Source organism: Terrapene carolina, unplaced genomic scaffold (assembly GCF_002925995.2).
Source record: "Terrapene carolina triunguis isolate 2854851 unplaced genomic scaffold, T_m_triunguis-2.0 Scaffold517, whole genome shotgun sequence".
In the NCBI taxonomy this organism is placed as follows: Eukaryota; Metazoa; Chordata; order Testudines; family Emydidae; genus Terrapene; species Terrapene triunguis.
In genome coordinates this window covers 376,991-394,995 of record NW_020664868.1, presented here as the reverse complement: position 1 = coordinate 394,995, position 18,005 = coordinate 376,991, and the positions used below count along the sequence as shown (strand labels likewise).

Genomic DNA, 18,005 nt, shown 5'->3' with positions numbered 1-18,005 from the left:
CATCCCGCCTTCCCCAGACACCCCTCCATCCATCCACCCATCCCGCCATCCCCATCCACCCCCTCCATCCATCCACCCATCCCTTCTTCCCCAGACACACCTCCATCCATCCACCCATCCCACCTTCCCCAGACACCCCCATACACCCATCCACACCCGCCCACCCATCTCTCTGTCCATCCGTCTGTCCATGCCCAGACACCCCCAGCTCTCTGTCCCTCCCTCCCTCGGTCCCCCCCAGGCACCGGGCAGCGCCCCCACCTGGCCCCAGCGGGAGCTGAGCAGGCGGAGGTTCTGGTTGATGCAGCTCAGCAGAGTGAGGAACTCCTGGTCCTGGTAGTCAAAGCGGCTGCCGAAGACGATGGAGCAGATGACGTTGGAGACGGCGGAGCCCAGGAGGAAGGTGGGGTCGAAGGGCGAGCCTGGGGGAAGGGGAGAGAGCTCTACAGGGCCCAGGAAAGCGGATTCCTGCTGCGAATGATACTGGGACTTTCAGCACCATGACGAGGGCAGGGGAGCCCATGGGCCGGGCAATGGACTAGCTTGGGGGGTCAGGGCCAGAAACTCCCCTCCCCCCCCGCCCGCAGCCTTCGCCAGCTGCTTTAGAGCCGCGATACCCGACCCAGGCTCCGTAACGTGTCTCCTTGCAGCCCGTGACATTAACACGCATGTGAGTCAATTAGTCACCGATCGACGTTATTAACCAGTCAGGAGACTTCTACTATGCTCGTAAGCACGGATGTGATGAACTTGCATGAAGTTCTTAACTGATTTCTGTGCGACTAATATAGACAGCTCGAAACGAACCCTTCTGCCTGTCAGGCTGCGGACATCTGATTGGACAGTTCACTTAACTCGCAGGCCTGTGACTCTCTGGGGTAACAGTGGTCGCTAATTTGACTCCTGACCACGGGGATCAGAGCGTCACTGGGCTAGAGGAAGGGGGAAGAGTGGAAGGTGCCCTGCTGGGCAATTCGGGAATAACTTGCAGAGGTTTCTTCTACCACCCCATGGTGACTATCCGGCTGGCTTATGGCCCAAAGCTTAATCCTTATTATTAGGTGTATTACAGTAGCGCCTAGTGGCCCCATCACAGATGCGGATCCATCATGCCGGGCGCTGCCCAGACCCCAACCGAGATCAGGGCCCCGTCGGGCCGGGCGCTGCCCAGACCCCAACCGAGATCGGGGCCCCGTCGGGCCGGGCACTGCCCAGATACACAGAGCTCCTAGTGCGAACAGACAAAGGACGGGTTCTTTCCGCATTGCAGATAGTCGGGATATGAGGCCAAGAGAGAGGCAGAGACCAGGAACCTGTGGCAGAGGCAGGAACCGACTGCGGCGTTCTGACTCGAGGCCAGAGCCCATCCGTCCTCCCTTGGTCTTGCTCTAAACTTGGCTGTCTTTAATCCTGGCTGATGGACCGGCGGCTGGTCTCCTTCGCCACGCGAGCCTCTGAGCTTGTGGCAGTGAGTTCCACCGGCTCACGAGGAGAAATCGGAGCAGAGAGCTGAACAGGCAGCAAACAGGCTGAGGCGCTTGGAACGGGGGTGAGACAGGAAGCACCTACCCTTTGTGTTCCCGAGCTCCTCCACCAGGCGCTGGGCCTCCTCCTGGATCCGCTCCTCGATGGATCGCTTCCCCATGCCGAAGTTCCGCAGCGTGGTGAGGGAGAACCGGCGCAGCTGCCGCCACCGCTCCCCGTTGGCGAAGATCACTCCTGGAGGGTGGGGGAGGAGGGAGGGTGAAGCAGGACAAAGAGACCCACGTGCCCCCCGTTGACCGGGAGATGCTCAGGAAGGGATTGCCAAGAGACAAGCTCAAGTAGATCCGTAACAGGATACCAGAGGGACACTGCAGGGCGGGACTGAGGGGCACTGGCAGAGCTGGGAGGGGGCAGGGCTGGGATAGCAGGGGTGCTGCGGGTCGGGCGTGAGGAGCATCAGCAGAGCCTTATAAAATGAAAGCTAAGAGTTGCATCTCCCCAGGGAAAGAGGCCACTAACATTACCCCAGTTTTACAGACTGGGGAAACTGAGGCACGGCGTGACCTGTCCAAGGTCACACAAGGAGTCAATGACAGAGCTGAAAATAGAGTCCAGATGCTCTGATTCCTAGCCCCCTCCCCCTCATCTAACCACTAGCCCCCACTCCCCTCCCAGAGCCGGGGATAGAACCCAGGAGTCCTGGCCCCCAGCTTTAGCTATTAGACCATCTGTCCCGTGCGATTCACACCAGCCTAGTATGGGCATGTTCTCCCGGGAAGGAACATTTTCCTCACCAAACCCTTTGGTGATCCTCGCGGCTGTGGCGATGTTCCCCCTTCCCCCGAACTCCTTCCCGCGGTCGACCAGGGCTTCCTTCACCGCCGCGTAGCCGCACAGCACCACGGCCCGCTCCGAGCCCAGCTGCAGGGTGAACACGGGGCCGTACGTGTCTCGGAACTGAAACAGACAGCGAGGAAGTGTGGGGGGGGAGCTGCCGCAGGGCCCCCAGCAGCTGTGCCAGCTGCCGGCTCTCCAAAACCGGCACTTGGCGTGCTGGGTGGGGGTGTGAGCCACGCGCTTCTGAAGCTAGACCTGGACTCTGTGATGTTGGGCAAGTCACGTTCCCTACCTGGGCCTCCATTTCCCCCTCTGTAGCACAGGGAGAATAATGCGGATTGCCTGGGGAGCTGGGCGCACTCTGAATTTTAACATGGCTCAGTGTAAACGTTCACATGTAGGAACCAAGATCGTCGGCCTTGCGGACCGGCTGGGGAGCTCTCTCCTGGGGAGCAGGGACTCGGGGAAAGATCTGGGCGGAAAATCAGCGGAACGTGAGCTCCCCGCCCGACGCTGGGGCCAAAAGGGCTCATGCGATCCTGGGACACATCCACGGGGGATTCTCCGGTGGGAGCAGAGAGGTGATTTCCCCTCTGTGTTTGGTCCCGGTGCGACCGCGGCCGGGATCCCGTGTCCAGTTCCGGTGCCCACCATTCGAGAAAGACGCTGATCAGTTGGAGGGGCTCGGAGAAGAGCTGCGAGAATGAGCGGAGGATTCAAAAACCTAGCAAAGAGCAGGAAACCCTGGTCTCTCGGTACCGACATGGGGAGCAAATAGTTAACAACGAGCGAGCCGAGGAAGGGCTGACACAACCCACAGGCTGGAAGCTGAAGCTGGAATTCAGACTGGAAATAAGATGGACATTTTGAAGCGTGAAAGCAATTATCCAGGGGGACCCTTTGCCAGCGGGCACAGCGTGTTCTCCAGGCCTGGCGGCTTTACGTCGAGCCTGGCAGCTGTTCTAAAAGATCTGCCCTAGGGATTCTGCGGGGGCAGATCTACGGCCTGGGATATCGGGGGCCGGACGCGATGGGGTCCCTTGGAATCTACGGCTCCTTCCTGTGAGCTCCCAGTGGCAGGGCCTGCCTCTCTCTGGGGCTGAAGTCCCGGCACTGCCAGAGGCAAAGCAAACCTCCAGCCATTACCGGGCCCAAGGCAGGCCCCTGCGTGTCCGCGCCAGCCGCGAACCAGTGCCCGGCCCGTGCCATTTATTGGAGGGGTTTGGTCCGCCTCGTGCTGCGTTAGCCACGCTGGCCCATTCTTCACCTTCATTCCCGGCTGGAAACGCCTCGGCTCCTTTCCTCCAGGAGCCCGGTGGGGAGAATTGGACGGGTCACACGGAGAGCTGCCGGATCCTCGCACGGATTGTCACCACTATTAGGTGTATTACGGTAACACAGAGGTCACAGGCCCCATGGAGGTGTAGTAAGAGACAATCTCTGAATGGCCATGGGGGAGGGGGGGTCCGGTCCACAATCAGGCGATAAAACCCCCACCTAGGTCACCCCTGGGGAGGCTGAAGGGGGAACCTCGGGGTCCGAAAGCCCAAACTTCCACCGCTTGAGACAAGCAACCACCCCTGCAAAGAATCCCAAAGGGGGTGGTTTGGTCAGTTTGACAGCTGGGGAAACTGAGGAAGAGAGGGGCAAAGTGACTTGGAATGATCACTAAACCCCACCACCCTGCCAGAGCCAGGAGAGGAACCCAGGAGTTCTGACTCTCGGCTCTAACCTCTAGACCCCACTCCCCGCCCAGAGCCAGAGATAGAACCCAGGAGTCCTGGATCCCAGCCCCCTGCTCTAACCACCAGACCCCACTCCCCTCCCAGAGCTGGGGCGAGAACCCAGGAGTCCTGGCTCCAAGCCTCCCTGCTCTAACCACTAGACCCCACTCCCTTTCCAGAGCCGGGGAGAGAACCCAGGAGTCCTGGCTCCCAGCCCCCCTGCTCTAACCACTAGACCCCATTCCCCTCCCAGAGCCGGGGAGAGAACCCAGGAGTCCTGGCTCCCAGCCCCCCTGCTCTAACCCACCAGACCCCACTCCCCTCCCAGAGCCAGGGATAGAACCCAGGAGTCCTGGCTCCCAGCCCCCCGCTCTAACCACCAGCCCCCACTCTCCTCCCACAAGTGCGGTGAGAACCCAGGCGTCCTGTCCCCCAGCCCCCCCCCCCGCCCCGGCTCTAACCACTAGACCCCGCTCCCTCCCAAGTGACGTCTGGCCCTGTGTAATGGTCACTCACCTTAAGGATTGATTTGGCCAACGCCTTGGTGTCCAGCTGCAGGATGTTCCCGACGAAGGGAAGCGGTGTGGGACCCGGGGGGAGCTTCCTCCTCGCCAGCGCCTTTCTCCACGAGGCCACCAACAGGAGGCATGAGACGCAGACCCCCAGGAGCAGAGAGAGGACTCCAGACAGCTCCATGGCGGAATGGGGCTCAGCCGCTCCGGCCAGGTGAGCTGCCCGATCTGCTCGGGGGCAGGACAGGTAATAATTAACCGCTGTGCCGCTCACCCAGACGACTGTGGTTACGGCTTCGCCCGCTGGATCCCTTTGTATTCCTGCCTCGGCTGGAGCAGGCGTCTCCTGCTCTGCCAGCGATTCAGTAGGGAAACATTGCTCAAGGGTGAGAGCCGTATTAATTACACTATTGCTATTATATGTATTACGGTAGTGCCTGGAGGACCCAGCTAAGACTGAGGTCTCATTGTGAGGTATATTGTGGCCCATAGCCAACCCAAGCTCTCACTGACTTCCAGGTGGACTTCCCATTGGCTTCCTGATTCACTTCCTGTCGACATCCCATTGATGTCCCATTCACTTCCTGTTGACGCCCCATTGACTCCCCATTGGCCCCATTGACTTCCTGTTGGCTCCTTATTGACTTCCTAGTGGCTACATTGACTTCCTGTCGACATCCCATTGATGTCCCGTTCACTTCCTGTTGATGCCCCATTGACTTCCCCATTGGCCCCATTGACTTCTGGTTGGCTTCTTATTGACTTCCCATTGGCTACATTGACTTCCTGTTGATATCCCATTGATTTCCCCTTGGCCCCTTTGACTTCTTGTTGACTCCCCATTGACATCTTTTTGACTCCCCACAGACTTCCCATTGACTTCACCAATGGGGAGGTCTCAGGAACCCAAACTCCACCCTGAGCCCCCGCAGCGTTTGGGAGACAATTGAATATGAGCCCAATATTAAAGACTGGAGTCAGTTTTTGCTCAGTCGTTACGTTGCTGAGGCAGAACTTGGGGAAGTCTGTGGGGAGTCAACAGGAAGTCAAAGGGGCCAAGTGTGGGGACCGATCCAGTTTGGGGCCCGGCCTGCGACACACGATGCCCTGGGTGGCCCTGCTCAGGTTACCGTCTGGGGAAGGGAGAGCTTTAGGGAAGACAGACGTGTGTGCTTCTAAAATACTTTTGCTCTGAAACTTTTGGTCCCCCCGCTAAACCAAACCCCACTTTGGGTCTAAGCAGAGTTGTGCAAAGAATGGAGGTTTTTCAGCTCACTCACAGGTCAGAAAAATTGGAGAAAAAACACTTTTTTCCCTTTTAACATTTTTTAAAAATATAACTGCATGTCCTCTCCAGCCACTTGAGGGCAAGGGGAAGGGAAAGGGAAAGGGGTGGTGTCTGGCAGTAGAATTACCCTCCTCCCTCCTATGAAATGTTTTATCAGTGACACCAGGCAAATAAACGCATCAGCTGCGGTGAGATCTGACGGGTTTGGGGTTAACACTGGCTCAGGACCCAGCAGCTCTGCCTTTGGCTGTCATCTCTGCCCCAGCCTTGAATCTCTCTGTGTCCCACTTCCCCGTCTGTAAAGATCTTGTTATTTCTTTCACCAGACCGCGCCTCACGCTGTGTTTTATTATTTTTCTTTAATTACAATAGCGCCTAAGGATTCCAACCGAGTTCAAGACGCCATTTAGCTACAGCCAGACTCCAACCTAAAGAGATTTCATTCTGAACAGACAAACGAGGGAGCCTATGCTCTCCATTTTACAGCTGGGGAAACTGAGGCACAGAGCGAGCCAGTGACGCACCGAAGGAGTTGGTGGTGGTTGGTCCTCCCATAGTGAATAAACTGCTCGTGTGGCGGAATTCCTTATTGGTGAATAACGCCCCAGCCCATGGACACCCACCATATAAACACACGTCAGCCCACGCTGAGTCCTTCCCTCGCCCGGAGCCGAGGCGAACGAGTCCACCATGGAGAGGACACGGCGGGTCTTGCTCCTTCGGCTCAGTCAGCGGAGGCTTGCGAGCGAGGTTGTGGGTTCAAGCCCCCCGCTGAAGAGCTGTCCCAGGTGGTCACCATGGATGGCACAAGGGGCCCCAGGGGAAAATTCCAAATTTCGCCATCCAGCAGAGTTTGCAATTATTTACCCAGAGCTGTGATGCAAAGAGGGGCGTTATCAGCAAGGCCCCGGGGGGGGGCTATATAGACAAGCCTCGCCAGCCTCACCCAGGGTCTAACGCGAAGAGCAGCAGAGCAGAAAGGCCGGCTCCAGGATGGATTTCAGTGGGATCCTCAGCATCCTCCTGGCGATATGCGTCATGTGCTTGTTACTCCTCTCGACCCGGAAGAAGAAAACCTGGAGCCACCTGCCGCCCGGGCCCACCCCCATCCCGTTCCTGGGGAACATGCTGCAGGTGGAGGTGAAGGAGCTGATAAAGTCTCTGCGGAAGGTGAGTTGTGCCTCGGTTTGCTCGTTATTATGGTTCGAGTGGGCAGGAAAGTTTTCCGTCAGAAACGTGGCTTTTCATAGCGTCATAGGTATGGGCGGCCGGACGCGACCTCAGGCGGGCGTCTAGGCCCAGAGCCTCGCAGGCATTTGGGGGCCGAACGCTCGTGGAGTTCAGCGAAACAAAAACCGTTGGTCACTTTGGAAATTTGTCTCAAAAACGGAATTCTCTTTGTCACGCAGCTTGAATTATTATTAGTATCACAGGAGAACCTGGGAGCCTAGACTCTGAGAATGCCCCACCCCACTCCACCCACTAGACCCCACTCCCCTCCCAGAGCCGGGGAGAGAACCCAGGAGTCCTGACTCCCAGCCCCCCCTGCTCTAAGCACCAGACCCCACTTCCCTCCCAGAGCTGGGGACAGAACCCAGGAGTCCTGGCGCCCAGCCACACAGCTAAACCAAGTACTGCACAGATACAGCATCTAGGGTGACCAGATGAGAGGAAGAAAATAGCGGGACACATGGCGGAGGGGGGTCCGCCAGCGGAGAAAAAAAAAAAAAAAGCCGAATGCTGCCGGCGTCTGGTCACCCTAACAGCATCAGAGGCAGGCCCTGCTCCCAGCGAGTTCACAGGCGGATCAGACACAGGGTAGGAGGAGAAGCAGAAGGGGGAAATGACTCGTCGAAGGTCGGACAGCACCTAAGTGGCAGAGTTAAGGCAAGAACCCAGGTGTCCTGACTCCCAGCCGCGCGCCCTGAGCACTGACCCTTGCAGCTGGGGGTTAACAGCCGCCTTCCTTTATTCCTTCCAGCTCAGCGAAACCTACGGCCCGATCTACACCTTTTACCTGGGCTCCCGGCCCTGCGTGGTGCTCTCTGGGTACAAGGTGCTGAAGGAAGCCCTGATCGATAAGGCCGAGGAGTTCAGCGGCAGGGGAGACTTCCCGGCAGTGCAGATGTGGAGTCACGGGAACGGTGAGGCGCGGACGGACGCACACACGGCTCAGTCTCCTGGCCCCCTGGCTGTATTGCAGGGTCTGGAATCGTACCGCGGACGGGTGTGAAACCCCGGGGCAGCGATCATGGTCGATTCCCGTCCATTTCCCCTTCCTAGGAGAGATCTCGCTCGTTAGTGCTTAGAGCGGGGGAGGCCGGGAGTCAGGAAGCCTGGGTTCTCTCCCCAGGTCAGGGAGGGGAGTGGTGTCCAGTGAGTTGGAGCCGGGAGCCAGGACTCCTGGGTTCTCTCCCCAGGTCACGGAAAGGAGTGGTGTCTAGTGTGTGGTGTATAAGAATGGCCAGGCTAGGTCAGACCAATGCTCCGTCTAGTCCAGTATCCTGTCTTTGACAGCCGCCGGTGCCAGCTGCTTCAGAGGGAATGAACAGAACAGGGAGTTATCGAGTGACCCATCCCCTGGCGTCCACTCCCAGCTTCTGGCAGTCAGCGGTTTAGGGCCACCCAGAGCATGGGGTTGTGTCCCTGACCACCTTGGCTAATAGCTGTTGATGGATCTATCCTCCAGGAACTGATCCAGTTCTTTTTTTGAGCCCAGTTATACGTCACCACATCCCCTGGCAAGGAGTTCCACAGGTTGTCTGTGTTGGGTGCAGAAGTCCTTCCTTTTGTTTGTTTTAAACCTGATGCTTATTAATTATTTCAGCCCCAGTTCTTGTTATGAGAAGGAGTAAATAACACGTCCCTATTCACTTTCTCCACACCCGTCATGATTTTATAGCCCTCTAGCATATCCCCCCTGGCCTTAGTTGTCTCTTTTCCAAGCTGAACAGTCCCGGTCTGATTCATCTCTCCTCATACGGCAGCCGTTCCATGCCCCTAAGAATTTCTGCTGCCCTTCTCTGAACCTTTTCCAATTCCAATAGCTCTTTTTGGAGATGGGACGACCACATCTGCACGCAGTATTCAAGCTGTGGACGTACCATGGATTCATATAGAGGCAACTTGATATTTTCTGTCCTATTATCTCTCCCTTTCTTGATGTTTCCCAGCATTCTGTTTGCCTTTTTGACGCTGCTGCACATCGAGTGGATGTTTTCAGAGAACTCTCCACAGTGCCGCCAAGATCTCTGTCTTGCGCGGTAACACCCATTGAGACCCGATCGTTGTGTATGGAGAGCTGGGATCACGTTGTCCACTGTGTGTTACTTTTGCAATGATCAGCACTGAATTTCCTTGGCACAGGGATTGTCTACGGCACCGGGGAGCGGTGGCGGCAGCTGCGCCGATTTGCCATCACCACCTTCAAGAACTTCGGCATGGGGAAGCGGAGCATGGAGGAGCGGATCAAGGAGGAGGCCCAGTACCTGGTGTCCGAGTTCCGGAAAACAGAAGGTTCGGCTCCGTTCACAGTGACCAGGATATCCAGAGATCCAGGATCCAAACATTGCGTCCTGATCCGAACACTAGGGCTCTGCCTCCAGTCTGCACAAACCCAATTAGGTTCTTTGGTGCGGGGGGGGGGGGAGAGCCAGGACGCCTGGGTTCTATCCCGGCTTTGGGAGGGGCGTGGGGTCTAGTGGTTAGAGCAGGGGGAGGTGCCTAGGACTCCTGGGTTCTGTGTCTGGGTACAGCTTGTCATCTACTGGGTCGAGCAGGGAGTCGGGAACGCCGGATTCCATTCCACTGATTCTGTGACCTGGGCTGGGTCAGTGCCCCGCTCTGTGCCTCAGTTTCCCCCATCTGACAGGCAGTGAGAACCCCTGCTTGCCAGGGAAAAGTGCGGCTAAATTAATTTACGGTGCTTTGAGATCCCTGGAGACGGCTGAGGCCACAAGGCCTGGGATTAACAGCAGGCCCTCGCTCTCCCCTCTAGGCAAACCCTTTGACCCCACTTTCTTCCTGAGCTGCGCCGGCTCCAACATCATCTGCACCCTGGTCTTCGGGGAGCGTTTCGAATACACCGACGAGAAGTTCCTCACCCTGCTCAACTTGATCAACAGCAACTGGAAACTCATGAGCTCCACCTGGGGGCAGGTGAGAGAGGATTTGGAACGGGGGGGGCATCCTCTCCTAGACCACCATACAGCCCTATTACACCATATTGCATCTGAAGAAGTGAGGTTTTTACCCACGAAAGCTTATGCCCAAATAAATCTGTTAGTCTTTAAGGTGCCACCAGACTCCTTGTTGGTTTTGTAGATACAGACTAACACGGCTCCCCCCTGATCCTTGACATACAGCCCTGAGAACCTCACTTGACAATTCCTGCATCCAGCCCATATCTGATGGATGAGCTAGCCCGTGTCTTTCAGGGTTGCCATGACAGAGACACCAGCCCATCCCCAGGGCTAATCGCCCTCACAATTAAATGTTTGCTCTTTATTTCCTGTGTAAATTTCTCTGCCTTCAGCCCCCAGCCTTTAGATCTCACTCGGCCTTTGTTGCTAGATTAGAGACCCCTCGGCTGTCCGAAATCTCCTCCCCCTGGAGGTACGTATGGACCATGCTTCTTGGAGAATCTAAACATGGCACTTCCTCTTGCTGCGAGGCAGGTTTTCCAGACCGCCCGCGAGTCGTCTTCCTCTGAACCCCTCTCCAATTTCTCAACGTCTTGTTTGCAGGGCGGAGCCCAGGCTGGATACAGGATTCCAGTCTCATTCATGCCCCGTAGCATGGTCGCACGACCACCCGACCCCTACTCTGCTTCTCCAGCCAGGGGCCCCAGCCCATTCTGCCCAGAAGCCCTTCATCAAGATTTGGCCAGACCAGCCGTCATCATGAGTCCTCAAGCCGAGGGCCGGTCTGAGATCTACACACCGCTGCTGTCCCTAGAGGGGAACACGGTCCCTGGCTGTGTCCCGGGAGACCAGAGCCCCTAACAGTTCTATCCCCTCCCCCCGGCTTCTTTCCAGTTGCTGTTCACGTTCCCCAAGATCATGAGACACGTCCCCGGGCCCCACCGGCAAATCTACAAGAACTACCTGAAGCTGGCCGCTTTCGTCGGCGAGCAGCTGAAGCTGCATAAAGAGCTCCTGGATCCCAACAACCCGCGGGATTTCATCGACTGCTTCCTCATCAAAATCCAGCAGGTAGCCCGTCCTGGCCGGCAGGAGAGCCCCCCGAGCTGGCCACAGCCCGAACAATAGCGAAAAGGGGGCTGCTCACGGAAAACTAGCGACTGCTGGCCACACCCCTTGAACCCGGCCCCAAAGCCCAGAATTCCACCGCTTGAGCGCCGGGGGCAATCCCATTCTTTGGCGGCAGTAGTAAGCTGTTACCCTCTCACCGGATCAGCCAAAAGAGGGTGCCAGGATGCATTTTCCCCCAGGGGCAAAAATCTGTCTGGAGATTGGTCCTGCTTTGAGCAGGGGGTTGGACTAGATACCGCCTGAGGTCCCTTCCAACCCTGATCTTCTATGATTCTATGATTTCACGTGGGTTGGATTTGAAGTAGAGGCGGGTGAATTTCATAGCAGGGGACTTAGGTTCCTAATTGTTCCTTCTAGTTCTACGTTCCTAATTTAGTGGAGTCGCAGGGGGACATGAGTTATGAAGCTCCCACACTATTTTTTGGATGGGCTGAGGGGGGGATTAAAAACTCTTTGGGGTTTGCTGGCCCTTTCCCCCTTCATTTGAAAGAATTGGTAGATTTAAAAAGGGATTGGGGGTGGGGGGTGAGGAAAGAGACAATCTCAACACTTTACATGTTTTTTCCTTCCTAAAATTAAAGGACATGTTGAAACAAAGTCGTTTCAAACCAAAACGAACGAAACGTTGCGACTTTCCCCCTCCAATGTTCTTTTAACGCCCAACGTGGCGAAATCGATGCAAAGTGGCCGGGTGCTTCCGTGCGACCTGTTTGCCGAATAAAAGTTGCAGCTGAAAAGTTTCACCTAACTGTAGGAAATCTCCCCCAATGGGGTCACACACCCCAGAGAGAATCCTAGTACGTGGTGGTGTCTCACACACACACACACACACACACTCACTAAACGTTCTCGCACCCTTCCTCGGCAGGAAAAGCACAACCCCAACACACACTTTAACGACGAGACGATGTCGAAAACCACCGTGAACCTGTTCTTCGCCGGGACGGAGACCGTCAGCTCCACCTTGAGATACGGGCTCCGCATCTTACTACGACACCCTGAGATAGAAGGTAGCCCCGGGGCAGGGGGGTGAAGAATTCCCAGATGCCGGGAGTATCCCAACGTAGGCGGGGGGCAGACAGGGGCAGGAGGGGCTCACGTTCGTAACTCACCCCAAGAGGGTTGCTGGTCAAATGTCCCCAGCCCGAGCTCCGGGGGAGTCAATGGGGCAGATCTGAGCTGGCGTCCAGGGGAGGCCGGGTTCCCCCGCTGACGTCTCCGCAGGCTGCAGTGAAGTGATGTGGATCAACACCAGTGAGGCTCCTGGCCCTGGGGGCTTTATGGTGGGTGCCGCCCCTGCGCCGGCCTGACCCTGCCCCCTTCCCTCCAGAGAAGCTGCACGAGGAGATCGACCGGGTGATCGGTCCCCACCGCAGCCCCTCCATGGAGGACCGGAGCCGGATGCCCTACACCGACGCCGTCATCCACGAGATCCAGCGCTTCGCGGACATCGTCCCCATGGGCGTGCCCCACACCGTCACCCGGGACATTCAGTTCCGCGGCTACACGCTGCCCAAGGTAGGTGGGCCCCACGCAGGAGCCCGGGGGCTGCTCTGAGTTACGCTGGGGAAGGATGGCTGCACGGGCTGAAATCACCCACTGGGAGGGCACGCAGCCCCATCCCTTCCCCCAACCACGCCCCTTTTCACTAGCCATGCCCCTTCTCCAACCACGCCCCTTTTCACTAGCCATGCCCCTTCTCCAACCACGCCCCGTTTCACTAACCACGCCCCCTTATCCAACCACACCCCTTCCCTCACTCATCACACCCCCTTCTTCAACCACACCCCTTTTAACTAGCCACACCACGCCCCCCAACCACAGCCCTTTTCAGTAGCCACGCCCCCTTCTTCACCCACACCCCCTTTTCATTAGCCATGCCCCCTTCTCCAACCACGCCCCTTTCACTAGCCACGCCCCCTTCTCCAATCACACCCCATTTCACTAGTCACTCCCCCTTCTCCAATCACACCCCTTTTCGCTAGCCACGCCCCCTACCCCAACCACGCCCCTTTCACTAGCCACGCCCCCTTTCACTGCCCCACCTGCGGTAGGCTTGGTGGCAGGGCTCAGACTGCAGGATGCGCCGTGTGCTGGAGCGAGCCGACCTGGGGCGGTGAAGCCAGCCCCACAGGGCACGTGACCATCTCCAAGCCCTCGTCCCGGCCTAGAGTGATCAGATCACAAGTGTGAAAAGTCAGGTGGGGGGGAGGGGAGATAGTTGCCTCTACAAGACAAAGCCCCTAATATCGGGATGTCTGGGTCTCATGGCTGCACCCCCTGCTGGCTCCACAGGACTTGAACATCATCCCGCTGCTGTGCACGGCCCAGGCCGACCCCACCCAGTTCAAGAACCCCACCTGCTTCGACCCCTCCCACTTCCTGGACGAGAACGGGCGCTTCCGGAGAAACGACGCCTTCATGGCCTTCTCGGCAGGTAGCGCCGCTGGGGCAGAGCCGGGCGGGGGGCACCGCCAGGACACTGCAGAGCAGGAGCCTCTCCCATTGCTGTGGGCAGAGTGCGGCCCCCAGCCCGGACTCCTGGGTTCTCTCCCCGGCTCTGGGAGGGGAGAAGGGTCTAGTGGTTAGAGCAGGGGGGCTGGGAGCCCGGACTCCTGGGTTCTCTCCCCGGCTCTGGGAGGGGAGTGGGGTCTGGTGGTTAGAGCGTGGGGGGGGCTGGGAGCTAGGACTCCTGGGTTCTTTCCCCAGCTCTGGGAGGGGAGGGGGGGATAGTGGTTAGAGCAGGGGGGCTGGGAGCCCGGACTCCTGGGTTCTCTCCCCAGTTCCACCTGTGACTCTGTTCACCAGTAGAAAACAGCGCCTTTCCCATAGCTCTGAGGAGCAGCCTCCTGTCACCATGCGGGATCTTGCCCCCCCGCTAACTGATGCCGGCGTCGCCCTAGCAACTCCCAGGGACTCGCCACAACTCGCCGCTGGCAGGGCCCCACCCTGCAGCACCCCCGAACATTTCCCCATGATACCCTCCCGGGCCAGCTCCCCCACGCGGACACTCCCCCAGGGCAGGGCTCGCAGCTGTCGCTGAGCGGCGGGGAGGCGGGCAGCTGGGGCTGGGGCGAGGCCGGGCAGGCCGGCTCCGTTTCCCCAGCGCCTCGGCCTCTCTCCCTTGCAGGGAAGCGGGTCTGCTTGGGCGAGAGCTTGGCCCTCATGGAGCTGTTCATCTTCCTCACCGCCATCCTGCAGAACTTCACCCTCCGGACCCTGGTGGCGCCCGCCGAGATCGACATCACGCCCGAGTCCAGAGGCCTGGGGAGCATCCCGCGGCCCTACCAGTTCTGCCTCCTTCCCCGCTGAGCCCTGCCTCCCGGCCCCCCCCGGCTGCTGCCCCCCTTCGCTCCCCAATAAAGGGACCTACCTTTCGCCAGCTCGCATCCCACTCGGTGGGTTTTCCTGAAGGGCTGTGCAGGGAAAAGCCCCATAACGCCCGTCAGCCAGGCTCAGTGAGGCCACAGGAGCGGTCTTGCACCCCCAACTCTGAAACCATCCCTTGGGGGATCCCCCTTCGGTGCCAGCCCCCCCTGCTTCCCACCATGAGCTCTGCCCAGCGAGTCCAACTGCTCTAGACTCCCGGGCTGAGATTTGTCCGCTCGTCCGGGAGCGACACCAGCTCCCCGAGCGTCCGCAGTGAGGCCCAGCCGCCTTTTCAAAGCAGACGTGGGTCTAGTAGTCACCTGGGACGTCGCACAGAGCTTTTCAAACCTTTGGCAGGGTGAAGCTGGGTTAAAGACTTCTTTGCACTGCCTGTGTTCTGGGCTCCGTGTATCTCAGAGCAGCCTTGGGGCTGCTCTAACTAGAGATGGACTTTTCCCCCCCACTCCCCTGGTGAAAATTTGACAAGGGGAGGGGCGGGTGTGAAATGTGTCATCCAAATTTTCCCACAGAAAAGTGTGATTTTGGGGAGGAGGGGATCAAAACCAGAAATATATTGAGTCAGGAGTGCCTCATGGGAGTTGTAGTTCAGGTGGCTCATGGGCCCCATCTCCTCCATAGGCCAGCCTTCCCGGGAGGACTACATTTCCCATGATGCACTCTGGTGTTCCCCTATGTTGAGAAGGAAAAGTTTCAGCCAGTCCAGGTTCTAACTCATGTTCTGCTGCCCACCAGCCCTTGGGGAAGCGGTGAATAGATATAGGGCTGTATGCAGGGGATGGGAGAAGACACATGGACCAGCCCCACACAAGAAGGGAGTCCTATGGGGCCATCTCTGCCCACCCTGGCACCCCCTGGGTGTGCGGTGGGAAGCTGACCTCTCAAGGGCTTTGGGCTTCCGGCCGAGGCTCCAGTGAGCAGAGCTGGATGGGACTTTTTTGACAAATTGGTTTTTTCCCCCATTGAAAAATGCCGATTGGTCCAAACAATTGGTAAGGCAGGGTCGGGTTTGACGGATTTCCTGACTCAAATAAAAGTGTCAGGGTTGGGGGGGTGGGGAGGATTTTGAGCTCGGCTAAACATTTTGACATTGTCTATGGGAACCAGCCCGGGTTTCCTGGTTTCCTTTCCAAATTGAAGCAGATTAGACCCAAAAAACAAAGAAGTCCAAGTGTTTTGAAATGATTAAACGGGTTTGATCAGCCCAAAACAACACACACAAGTCAGCAGGTTTGGGGGGGGGGTTGTTTGTTTTTTTCAGTTTGCAAAGATTTGTTTGAGATTTCGACTTTTCATCCTGATTTGAGGGGGCGGGGGAGGGAGATTTCAAACTCTCAAAAATATTCGTTGAGGAGAAAATTATGTCCTGCCCAATTCGCCCCACACAACCTGGGCACGTCGATCCCAGCTTCAGCCCCACCGGACATTAATGAGGCCAGGAGGTCGGCCAGATTTGTTTTTAATAGAGGAGTTAGACTATCCTAGCAATAAGAACATCTGTCATTAGCCTTCCTTTATAAAAAGTATGATGTTATTCTACAGACATGGATTCTAGTCCTAGCTCTGCTGGCTGGGACAAATCATTTCACTGTTCTGTGACTCGGTTTCCCCATCTGGACAACGGTGCTACTGATCCCAGCCCCCTTTGTAAAAGATGTTGAGAGCTACGGATGAAAAGAACTAGGTTATTATTATTATTCCAGCAATGGTCTAGAAGAGTACAGCGTCCTATCATGTCACCTGTTTCCCTCAACAGTATCCTGCGGCCGTGAGTTCCACCGATTAACTTTACAATGAGTATAAAAAAGAGGTCATTTGTCTGCTATTGTGATTCACAAATATGAGCCTATCTGACTCAGTAACATCCTCTGGCTTCGCATCCCATAGCACATCTTCATTAATCAACCAGGTTCACTATACAGTGAATGAATCCTATTTTTTAAAACATGGGACCACTCTACCAGCATCACTAGGAGGTGCATGATTCAATCTACCACCTTGCAGAAGCCGATCGGTTATATTTGCCCCCATGGTGACCTGTCTTCCCCCCGCTTAAATCAATGAGCTTGCGATTCTGCAGCACAGGTGACGGAGAAAAACGACCTGGCGTTATAAAATGAGTTTTATTGAACTAGGCACACAGTACACAGCTTACATAATGTTCACCCACAGCCCGCACGAGCCAGCCAGCAGGACAAAGGAGCAAAAGAGGCAAACAGACCCAAGCGGTTTTAAGAGAGAGCCAGCCAAGACGTTGAGTAATGTTTGAAAAGGGCCGGGTATACATCGGCATTTTGGCTGTATCGCAGGGGTCACGCAACAGCTTAACGAAGCATAGGTGTGTAATTACACAATTCCTTATATAATTGTCTCTTTGCAATAGTGGAGCTAATTATTCATACCCTACGCATGGAGCATATGTTTTGTTATGGGCGGCAGTGTTGCCTAGTGGATAAAACATTGACGTGGGATTCAAGAGACCTGGGTTTTAACCCCAGTTCTTCCCCTGGCTTCCCGGGTGACCGTGAGCAGTCGCTCACGTGAGCAGACCGTGAGGCCACTTCTTTGCCTCAGTTTCCCCATCTATTTAACAGGGATAATGCGATTGACCGACCTCCATTGTAAAGTGTGTTGAGATCTATTGATCAAACGCACTATATAAACGCTAGGTCTGTTGATTATTATTGGACATTTATAGCGTGCGAACACCGACAAGCCAACCCAGTTGGACTCCACTGCGCTTAAAAACACTAGACCCTAGGAAAAGAGGTGGAGTTGAGGTCAGGCTCAGTTAGCTCCTGGGAGCTACGCCCCACCTGCCACTCAATTTTTTTCCAGTCGTGCTAAACTCAAAGGGTTCAAACAGCATGACGCTGGTACCATAAAACCAAACAAACAAATTGCAAGATCGGCTTAACAGAAATTATGAGCTTTGTGTATAGAATATATTTTGGATTCTGGTTTTGCAGGTCACATTTTCTCTGCCACCGTGAAGACTAGAAACATGCTTTAAAAAACCCAAACCAAAACAAAAGCTGAGCTCACAGAATCCCATGACTCAGGCGACTGGTGATTTAAGACGGCACACGCCTCCCTGTGAAACCCCCGAGGATTGCCGACACTGAGCGGCTGTGAACCAGAGTCAGTGGAGTCACGCTGGTTCACACCCGCCAGGGATCTGGCCCCGGGTCCCTTAACCTCTGAAGTCTACGTTTTTCAGAGTAACTGACAAAGCACCAGCGCCCGAGACACTTTAAAGAGACTTTTTGGAAAGTGCAGCACGTCCACCCTATGAAAATCCGGGCCCTTTAAGGGGTCTCGAGTTGGCCCTTAAATGAACACGTGATTTTCTCTGCCAGGCGTCTGATCTGCGATGGCCCCAGCTCTCTCAGTGGGAGCTGAAAACGCCCATCATCCCAAAAACAGTCTTTCACCAACCTAAGCGCTCCTGAGATGAGTTCACAGCAGGAGGGAAGGTGTTACAGACACAGCCCCGTTC

At 56.4% G+C, this 18,005-nt stretch overlaps 3 protein-coding genes across 3 annotated transcripts in view; 1 reads left to right on the top strand and 2 right to left on the bottom strand.

The window, feature by feature from the left end:
• The window catches only part of LOC112115480 (cytochrome P450 2G1-like), a gene marked incomplete at its 3' end in the record, with an annotated part of 7,028 nt that extends 2,130 nt beyond the window's left edge, over nucleotides 1-4,898 (bottom strand). Inside the window, exons 1-4 of the mRNA XM_029913194.1 lie at nucleotides 4,563-4,898; nucleotides 2,280-2,442; nucleotides 1,570-1,719; nucleotides 262-422 (exon numbers count right to left, since the gene is read on the bottom strand). Coding sequence (XP_029769054.1) covers nucleotides 262-422; nucleotides 1,570-1,719; nucleotides 2,280-2,442; nucleotides 4,563-4,742 — 654 coding nt within the window. The remainder of the gene's footprint in view (nucleotides 1-261; nucleotides 423-1,569; nucleotides 1,720-2,279; nucleotides 2,443-4,562) is intronic.
• Nucleotides 4,899-6,803: 1,905 nt separating this feature from the next.
• On the top strand, nucleotides 6,804-14,501 carry LOC112122959 (cytochrome P450 2F3-like). The gene is made up of 9 exons (XM_026658807.1): nucleotides 6,804-7,016; nucleotides 7,828-7,990; nucleotides 9,213-9,362; nucleotides 9,844-10,004; nucleotides 10,883-11,059; nucleotides 11,988-12,129; nucleotides 12,450-12,637; nucleotides 13,415-13,556; nucleotides 14,250-14,501. The coding sequence occupies exons 1-9, from the start codon at nucleotides 6,840-6,842 to the stop codon at nucleotides 14,429-14,431; spliced, it is 1,482 nt and encodes a 493-aa protein (XP_026514592.1). The 5' UTR covers nucleotides 6,804-6,839; the 3' UTR covers nucleotides 14,432-14,501.
• A 195-nt stretch (nucleotides 14,502-14,696) lies between these two features.
• The window catches only part of LOC115271339 (cytochrome P450 2F3-like), a 16,793-nt gene continuing 13,484 nt past the window's right edge, over nucleotides 14,697-18,005 (bottom strand). The window contains exon 9 of the mRNA XM_029913193.1: nucleotides 14,697-14,776. Coding sequence (XP_029769053.1) covers nucleotides 14,697-14,776 — 80 coding nt within the window. The remainder of the gene's footprint in view (nucleotides 14,777-18,005) is intronic.